The sequence below is a fragment of the Pomacea canaliculata genome, linkage group LG1 (genome assembly GCF_003073045.1).
Source record: "Pomacea canaliculata isolate SZHN2017 linkage group LG1, ASM307304v1, whole genome shotgun sequence".
Lineage (NCBI taxonomy): Eukaryota > Metazoa > Mollusca > Gastropoda > Architaenioglossa > Ampullariidae > Pomacea > Pomacea canaliculata.
The window spans coordinates 21,483,322-21,493,448 of NC_037590.1; the positions used below are offsets into that span (position 1 = coordinate 21,483,322).

A 10,127-nucleotide genomic window follows, 5' to 3' on the forward strand; every position below is an offset into this window, starting at 1 on the left:
GCATGTAAGCATCTTGCTGTTGATGTCGTGAGTTAGTGAAGGCAAACTTACAACGACAACATCGAGTTCATGACCATGTCAAACAACACGTGTTCTGACAAAGGTCTTCTCCTGCCCATCTTCCACGAAGAGGAGTCCTGGCAGAAGGGGGTGCGGGCCGCCTTGTACTTCGTCGCCATGATCTGGTGCTTCTTCGGCATCGCCATCGTCGCCGATACATTCATCTGCGGCATCGAGCACATCACCAGCAAGACCCGCATCATCAAAGTGGCTTCTCGCGACAAGCAGGAGGGAGAAAAAGAAGTAGAAGTCAAGGTCTGGAACGACACGGTGGCCAACCTCTCCCTTCTCGCCTTCGGCACGAGCGCCCCAGAGATCCTGCTGTCCATGATAGAAACGTTGAAGAATGAGTTCAAGTCCGGGGAGCTGGGCCCGGGTACCATCGTGGGCTCCGCAGCCTTCAACTTGTTCTGCATCACCGCCATTTGCATCATGTGCGTGCCTGACGGCGAGAGCCGGCGTCTGAAAAACATGCGCGTGTTTGGGGTGACAGCCTTCACCGGCATCTTCGCCTACTTCTGGCTCATCATCGTGCTCCTCTGGACATCGCCAAAGGAGGTGGAATTGTGGGAAGCGATCGTGACCTTCCTGCTGTTTCCCATTCTCATCATGGTGGCTTATTCCGCGGATAAGGGTTTCTGCTGCGTGCGCAACAAAACGGCCTCTGAGGTGGAGATAGGAGTCGGTGAGTAGTTGATGAGCACGACTCATATTATCCAAGGGACTGGTTACGTAATAACAGAGAGTCCCAGCGCTGGCGTAGAGACCTGATATATCCAGTTTCATTAAAGCAGGTTAATAAGGTCAAAGTTTATTAAATTGTAACTGAAATAAATTTCTTTTAAGCTGAAATTGGGCCTTTATCTCACTTAAAAGCATAACTTGTGTAAAAACTCTATTGTTTGATGTGAGGTAGGAAAAAAGTCTATATACTGCAAGAGGAACACTTGCATATCTGAAAACTCATCATTATATAAAAAATAAAATATCCTGGCTGTTAGCCAGCCCACAAATATAAAATAAACCGAGAGAAAGAAGAAGGATATTTTAGCTTGATTTTCATTTTATTTATTTTTTGCACGTAGAAAGGACCACAGCCTAAAATCTCGTCAGGATGTTTTCGGTTCTCAAAAATATTTTAATGCAGCAGAAAGAAAGAACCCAAACATTTTTTTGGTTAAATTGTAAATGCGGTTGTACCTGATTTCAGATATCGAGGGTGAAAACCAGCATAATGGTGGGTCAGCTGATATCATTGAAGTTGCAAAGGTAAGTATAATGTAGGTGACATGGACCATCAGAATTATGCTCTATTTTCCAGACTCTCCCTGGTTTGCAGAGTTCTCAACAGATTTCTTGATTTTATGTCGTTAAAAGCGAGTGCTAGAATAAAGAAAATTGTTCTGGTACGACCTGACCACATGATGAAGTATGCAGATTAGAGAAACAAAATTAGTAAGCATCAGTTAGATGGAGACAGGTTATTGGGTCTTTGATCATGTGTACCTGCATTGGTACAAGGTCCCTAACATCACGACTCACGCACACATGAACGCACGCACACACGCACACACAGATATCAATAAGAAATTTGCCGTGTAGAGAAAGTTCGTTCCAGTTTTCCTGCCGAATAATTGTTAATAATTTCGGTACTTGTTTTATTGAAACGCACGCAAAGACAACAATTGCACACTTTATCAACTGTAATAAAAATTATCGCACATTAATAAAACTGTATGGACAGTCCCGTAAGCTTGCAATCGGCTGAGGGTATCGATCCCAAGATTAGCGGCGGGAGCAAACAGGATCTGTTGCCAGTGTTTTGGTAGCAAAGCCATGTGACCCGGGTACCCGTTATGTGGGGCTTTGCCTGTTTCTGCGCAAACTCAATTTTCGAGGTTTAAAGAAAAACTCTCACTGATGATCTGCAGGAAGCAGATAAGCAGCTGTGTAATTAATTTCATGTTTATCTTTTTCAGGAATTCCAGAAGGAAACACACTTGTCAGAAGAAAAGACTGCAAAAATCGTTGCGGCCAAACTCGCATCGGAAAAACCCAAAGGCGCCCTTTGGTATCGAGTCTCAGCTATTCGGATCATAACCGGAGGACATAGGCTGACACCTCAAGTCGATGCCACGTTTGATAGCGTGAGCAATTAGGATAGATGTGGGAGATGTAATCGTAAAGAGAAAGAAAGCAGGATGGGAGAAGATACACAAAGACTGCCCATAGACCGTCTTAATGTATGACGTGTCCTGTGGCCTTTGACCCATGCTTTGATCTCTCGCTTTGTTCACTAGGCACCTGTGCACACTATATATGAAACGTTAGCTCATATTTATTCACTTAATAATGGAATTTAGTCGAGAAAAAAAATCAAGTGTACGGAGGACATAACTAAATGGCGGAGACATTCTGCTTTTGTTCTCAAGGTATTCGACAAGATACGGTCAAAGAGACAGTGGAGGACAGTCGCAAGTCGAGTGCCGTTTCCCTGGACCCGTCACAGCTCGTGGACAAGGCCGTGGTGGAGTTCACCAGCTCTGCCTGCGCTGTGCTAGAGAACGAGGGTCACGTCCGTCTCTGTATACGTCGCTATGGCAACATGGATAAGGAAATTAAAGTCGGGTATGCTTGCTGCTAGGTGAAGCACTAGAGCCGCACACTGAAATATCTGTCATGATTCCTGCATTGTGCACATGAAATAAAGCAAAATGCTTAAGCTGGTTTTCTCTTTCATCAATCTGAAACTAGGACTGAGAGTATGATGGTAACGTTTTTGTTACAGGGTGGAGACAATAGACGGCACAGCCCTGGCGGGGGAGGACTACAAGCCTATCAAACAGCTGGTCACCTTCGCCCCGCAAGAAAGCATCAAGGACGTCTTTGTTGAGATCGTCGATGATGATGTCTGGGAGCCAGACGAGTTCTTCTACGTCAGGCTTCTACACGACCCGTGGACAGCAACGCCGAGGACTTTGTCATCGGGAAAGTGGCCATCAACCAGGTCACCATCATTAACGACGACGGTGAGAACCAAAAGGATGCCTGTGTGTATGAGTTCAGATCCTCCAGCTTTCTTCCTGTCCTTCAGTTTTACATATACTGCGATAGGGAAAATTATAGGGTATCACAAATAAAAGAGTTTACGCTCTCCTATGAAAGTAGTTGTCGGCTTTCGCGCGACTTCCGCAGCAGGTAAGGAAGGGTGTTGTGCGCATCAACAGCTGCATGCGCTTCCAAGTGAATGTGGAGGATTACATATGATTCCCACCAACTGTCAGAGTCCCCAGCGCCAAGCACTCCGTCATACAGTATCGCCGCCTGTCGGTGTAAAAGGTGATAAATAAACAAGTCACGCGGGCTCTTTGTTCCCCGTCTCTCCAGTTTCCTGGCCAAGGACGCTCATCGTCAGTAACAATATTAACGTTTTTGATTAATTCCATAATTCTTTGGGGGTGAATGATTTACATGGGAGTGCACTGGACGTGTAGAAACGTGAGTGGTATAAGAATCGGCCTACGGGAGGGTAGAGGGGAGTGAACATAAACATGGAACTAAAGCGTACAAATTCAAACTCGTCCAGTAAACTATATCCACCAACTTCATCCTCTCCCCCTTCCCGGTCCCCGGACATGGTGTTCGCAATGTTAGACAAGCAGAGGGTAATGAAGCCGAGTGTTTTAATATCTGCCACTGTGGTCACCTAGTGACGGGGAACCAGCACGAATATGTTCCACTGTGCTTAAAGTTTTGGATTTAAAGAAATGTAGCTTTAGTGAAAATGGTGTAGAACACAGTGTTGTGAAACTAAGGGCAGATCGAAAGTCGTTTTATGACGAAAAAGAGACAGTTATCAAATGACAACAACTACCTATTTTTCTTCTTCTATTATTATTATTATTATTTCTAAATTTATATTTATTTTTTATGTTTATTTATTTTTATACATCTCTAGGTGTGGACACCCACACTTATAAACCAAATGCGGGTCTGTAGAAGCTATGTATTTGCGGCTTATTTGTAGGAATATTCAATGATTTATTTGTTATTCTACAGCCTCGTGGTAGGTCTGAGCAGATTCCGGAAATCATCTGATCCTGTAAAATAATTTTTTATCCTCAGAACCAGGCAAGCTGGAGTTCTCCAAGCCGTCCTACATCGTGAAGGAGAGTGCGGCCAGTGCGCGGCTCATCGTCAACAGGGTCAACGGGGCGGACGGCGAGGTCAAAGTGGCCTGGCACACCAGTGACATGAGTGCCAAGAGCAACGTGCACTACGTGGGAGGTCAGGGCACGGTGACATTCACTCACGGTGAGACCTCCAAGCTGGTTGAGGTGGGGATCATCGGAACCCAGGTCAGTCAACTATGTCCTTCGCTGTTCTCCATCTGCCTTCGCTATTACTTGCCTCTCCTTATCTTCTTAAAACATGTCTGTGGAACAGTCAGCCTTTACCACTTTCTGTCTCCCTTGTTATGGCAAACAATTACAACAACAATCTAATAACTACTAGCGAAAACTCCTTCTTTAGCAACACTTTCTTGAAGGATGCCAGACCTTGGTTTCCAACAGCATGCTGATTTCATCAAGAACCAGAACGTAAAACGAGATTAAGTATACTCATTGAACACTCGATCACTCCGCTCCTTCGCCCACCACTTCTGTAATTATTTCTGTAATCTTTAGGATAACAAATCAGTCAAATAACTCGTGTAATCAGTTCCTTCAAGTAAAAGCAAGCGCAAAACATTTGTACCCATAAACAAGAAAAAGTGACAAAAGGGCAAAAAAATTATCAGACATTTCTCGACATTATTTTATTTGAAGATTTACGAATAACAATTTGCAGCGTGATTTAAAAGCACGTTTTGGTTTTGTGTAAGAGGAAACAGAAATCAGAAAGCACGGCTTTGAGTCTTCTCTGAGTAATTAAGTTAATTGTGCTGAAGGACTCTTGCAATTAGAACTACACCTGGCGAGTTGTTAATGTTCCTGTTGTATACTGTTGGTTATATGTGCTGCGTTGGCAACCGAGGAGGGGGGAGGGACGATCGCATGCAATAATACGTCACATTGTGTCACGTGGAAAAATACCAAAAATCATTCCTTCTTTCTTGGAGCTCTTCTGATTAACTGACCACGAGGTATACCTGACAGTTAGCCACATAGCTGGATGACAACCTTTTCCCCACAAGGTGGCAAACAAGCTTGCACGGTTCGCAGTAGCTTTGTTTTGTCGAAAGCTTGAAGGAAAGCCGTTATTTGTTCCGGGTGAATAAATATAAAGAAGGTCAAGTGACGAACCGGCTAAGGTCGGCGTTTCAACACTAATCTGTGAACCATCTGCTGGGGCTAGAGCTCTGCCATACACTGGTCAGCCAGGTTGCCAGGAGGTGTTGCAGCTGTTGACACAACGGGTCGGGAGCCATGACGTCACAGTTGCCTGGACGCTGGCGTCCGATGTGACGTCACGCGGATTGATTCAGTGTCGTTCTGCGGCCACAAAGGGAAGAAACCCTGCGTCTTATCAAAAATCAAACACTTTGCAGGAAAGAGTTGAAACGAGGGAACAGCTTAAGCGTTTCTCTTGTGCGTGACAACTTAAAAAAAAGCCCTTAAGGTTGCTAGAAGGTTTTCTGTCTGGCAGCTAGGCAACAGGTGGGATGGAGAACGAAGCAAGACAGAAGGAAAGAAGCGGAGGGAAAATTTTTGCGTGCAAAATTATTTTGAATAGTTTGTAGTCCTTATCGTTTTTCCAAGTGTAATTAGGAAACTACGCTGGACAGGGTCCCAAACTAACTTTAGTTAGTCACCGACTCACAGTTGCTTTTACGTTTTACCCGAAGAGTCTTGTATGAGAGACTACGGACGGAGTTGTATTTAATATGCATAAAATTGATATGTCAACAGAAGTAAGTTTAATTATACAAAATAAAAATGTCACTAATATGAAGGTCACACGTTTTTAAATACGCCTAAGAATTGAAGTCCTTCCCAGGGGACAACGCGAAAAATCATTTTATTAAGTTTTTCTAATATTTTTACCACACTCAGAATTCTCTTTAACAACAACAACAACAACAACAACAACAACAACAACAACAACAACAACAACCAACAACAACAACAACAACAACAACAACAATTATTAGTAGTAGTAAAGTGGAGTTACACGTTCACACACACACACTCGTGCGTTCTTATCACGCCATGACTATCAAATAAACATTGATTTTTCTTGTGCGCTGTCACGAGTAAATTTTATTGCTCATATAAAATATTTTTTAAAACACGCTTTAAAAATGAGCATAGGGAGAAGAAACACTATTGACGTTTGTTGGTTATTGCGAATGTTGCCAGGGAACGGGACACGAACCAAACTTCCAGGTCGAGTTGTCGGAGCCAACTGGAGGTGCCATCGTCGGGAAGGTTCCACGTGCTATCGTTACCAATTATCAGCGACGAAGGTCTTCATCATTGTTTTCTTTGAGTGTTGACTTTTAAGTTTTAGCATATGAAAAATTCGTTGTGGGTTAGTTCGTTGTGAGCTCTAACTAAAACACTAAGCACTGAATGTTGAATGTCTTGTAATAGAGAGGGAGGTGCGAGCTGTTTTGATTCTTTGTATCTTTTAATGCAAAAATATTCTTTAATTTTTTTTTTAAACTTTGAGTGTTTCCAGTCAGAACATAAAAACTTGTACACGAAAAACCATCTCTCTCTAGCCTCTACCGCCATAATGAAGACTGCTGTCTTTGTCGGATCTCTGCACATCTAGGAGTCAGCTTATTTATGTCTGTGATAACTAAACATCGCTGTGCAAAATTTAGGGGGTGGGTTGGGAGGTGATTGAGTCCCCTGTCAGCTCCACTAAAGAACAGTCATGTTGGCCTCGTGACCAGAGTTCAGCAACATGGTGTCGCGTATCGCCGCCCGAGCCTGTCAGACGCTGGAGGGACTGCAGCTGACCTCGTCTTCTTGGGGCGAGCAGTTCTTCAGCGCCATGAACGTCAACGGCGGGGAGGTGGACACAACGACAAAGATGGACTATATCCTCCACTTTATCACCTTTTTCTGGAAGGTATATTACTCTGTGTATGTATGTGTGCGTTGAGCACGCGTCAGTATGCTGTTTGAATGTGTTGTGTCTACTTTAGTTTTGTCTGTTTGTTGTCTTGGAAGCTGGTCCTCAATCTGTTCCTCAATAATCGTTATTTCGTCTGTAACAACTAACACTTTATGTCACAGCTAGTAACCACTAATACAATAAAGATATTTGAGAAGAGTAAGAAAGTGTCTTCGCTTATATGTATATAGACAAACACAAGAGACGAAGCCTATTAAAATAATTAAATGTGCTCTGCACAATAACGAGTAAACAAATATCTTGACAAATTTATTTTATAACTGTATGAAAATTAGTGGTGATGTCCGAGTAATATTTAATCACCTTCTTCAAATCTGTCCAATGCAGGTTCTCTTTGCTTGCATCCCACCCACGTCCATCGGTTCCGGTTGGCCGACCTTCCTGATAGCACTGCTCTGTATCGGCCTGCTCACTGCAGTCGTCTCGGACCTTGCCGCCATCTTCGGTTGCGTCGTCGGCCTGTCGGACTTCATCACCGCCATCACGTTCGTGGCCATCGGCACCTCCATGCCCGACACCTTCGCCTCGCGGGCGGCGCTCTCAACGAGAAGTGGGCTGACAGTGCCATCGGGAACGTCAACGGCTCCAACGCTGTCAACGTCTTTCTGGGGCTGGGGCTGCCCTGGCTCATGTCTGCCGTGTACTGGGAAATAAAGGTATGTGTACGAGACCTTGTGCAAGTTGTTTAGCTTTAGTTGCTTGCGCGCTTATTCTTGTCGTCGTCTACATTTTGAAAAAAAAATAAATACCTAGTCTTATTTTTTTACTGACGTTGCATTCTTTACAGGGAGGTAAGCTGATGGTGGACACAGACTCCCTGGGGTTCGGCGTAACTCTGTTCACGGTGCTCGGTCTGCTGACCAATGGCATCCTGCTGGCTCGTCGCAAGATGAAAGTGTTCGGGTGCGCAGAACTCGGGGGCGCCAAGGGACCCAAGTGGGTCTGCACTGTGGTGATAACCCTATTTTGGGTCCTCCATGTTCTCATCTGTTCTCTTCTGGCCCAGAAGACTATCGACGTTGGCTTTTAAAGTGCTGTTTAGTTTCTTTCTTACGACTGTGATCATGATGTTCACGTATACCGACCGGCGTGGGTGGTCCTGACTGATTTGCTGCCGAGGATCAGATTCTACTTTTAGCGAAGCTTGACATTAAAAGCCTAGTGTGTGATGGCAGCCGTTGTCTTGCAACCTTTACATCGTTGGTGAATGATGCCTTAGAACCGGCAACCTTTTTGGGATTTTTTTTTTGAAAGGGAGATGTTGCCTTTCCTTTCCCAACCCTCCGAGGGTAAGGTATCCGTTAAACTGTTGGGTCAGGTAGTGGGTCGTACGTTGAACCACACAGATATCGAAACGGGTAGTGTGCGTGGCAGTCACCGGCTTCAGATGCCGATGCTGTCGGGTATCCACTTCACATGTGGTGTCTGGTCCTACCTTCCCACTTACGGGTAGGATGGCAGCATGTTGCCATTAACATGTGCAAATTTTCCAAAATATAATATCTTAAAACCCTCGGAGTTTCTGACGTAACACTGCTCTATGTGTTTTGTAAGTATTATTTTTTTACTTCTGAATATAAAGTAGCAAATAACAAAATTAATAACCTCGCATTCTATTACATTCCCTTAACATCCCCTCTTTTCTAAAGTTTGATATTATCGCATAGTCCAACAACTATTCAGTCGTGATATTTTAAGATATTTTGGACTTGCACGAATTCTTAATTTTTCACATTTTGACATTTTCATTTAATAAATTTTTCATTAACTTTTTTCTCCCAGAACAGCTTCTTTTTTTATCACTTTACATATTAGGTCCATTAGTCAACAATATCATTATCTATACGCTCACATTTATATCGACACATTCTCCGTCCATTGGCGCCAGAACTGCAGGATGGGAAGTTGTCAGCATTGTGAAGCATGTTCCAGGTGTCAATGTATTTGTGGCTAGCTGCTGTTTATCAAGAAATGTCGCACAACTAATTGGAAAATCGTGCAAAATGCGCGGCCTTTGCAGAATTCGTAAAGGGTTTTCTGCCATGTCTACAGAGGCTGATGAAACGATTCCTGACATACTCCAAAAGCAAGCAAAACTTGTGACTGTGTACTGTCACTTTGACAGTGACAGCCAATCTCTTCATCTGTAGGCGTCCACATTTTCCACGTTCCAACACAACAAACTGATGTGTCATGTAAAGGTGTGTAATAATTAATTTGTGATTTTGGTATACACCTGAGAAAGCAGTCAAAGTAAAGAAGAGAATGTGCTGCTAACTGAAAAAAAAAACCTTGTCGAAGAATTTATGAATTTATAAACATTAATTTATATATGTCTACTTTTTTTTTTGCTAAAGTTAAAAAAATTCTATTCACTGTCATGTGAGATGTAACCGTACCCACAGCTGGACGAGAACTATCGTTGTTACATGAAGACGTATTCTGTGATACTGCGATCAGCCTTCAGTATATTTTTATCCTTAAAACTTCCCCTGTGAGACATTTCAGATGATTAAAGTGGTCACTGTTCAATAACACAAAAAAAGTGTGTTCTGTGTGGTGTTATTATGTTCTGATATCGTATTATGAAAGATGCGGACATTTCTAAAGGGAGAGCAATGCTAACATTTTGGTCGTAAAAAAACTGATTATCTCCCTTCATCGGATTCCTAAAAATCGAACTAAATGGATCGACTGCGTTAACGAAAGCCGAAAGGTTTTTACTGACACGAAATCTTGTCATCTTAAAGTGACAGAATTTCAACACAATATTTTTATTGACACTTCATGCTGTTAATTCAGTAAAACAGTATTAATAGATTAAGCAACGGTGGCAGAGCCGTGGAATTCAGGAAACCTATTATTATTAGAAAAGAATTGCTGGGCTGTGATTCAGCAGTTGCAGAGCCATGATTTAG

General features: G+C 43.1%; 1 protein-coding gene across 1 annotated transcript; it reads left to right on the forward strand.

Moving 5' to 3' along the window:
• LOC112560583 (sodium/calcium exchanger 3-like) lies at positions 1–8,388 on the forward strand. Its single transcript, XM_025232518.1, is given in 12 exon segments — positions 1–745; positions 1,271–1,329; positions 2,040–2,213; positions 2,471–2,688; positions 2,849–3,005; positions 3,008–3,089; positions 4,186–4,418; positions 6,423–6,529; positions 6,972–7,143; positions 7,537–7,738; positions 7,741–7,865; positions 7,997–8,388. Coding segments are annotated over 12 exon segments (2,448 nt in total). The 5' UTR covers positions 1–69; the 3' UTR covers positions 8,240–8,388.
• The last annotated feature ends 1,739 nt before the right edge of the window (positions 8,389–10,127 follow it).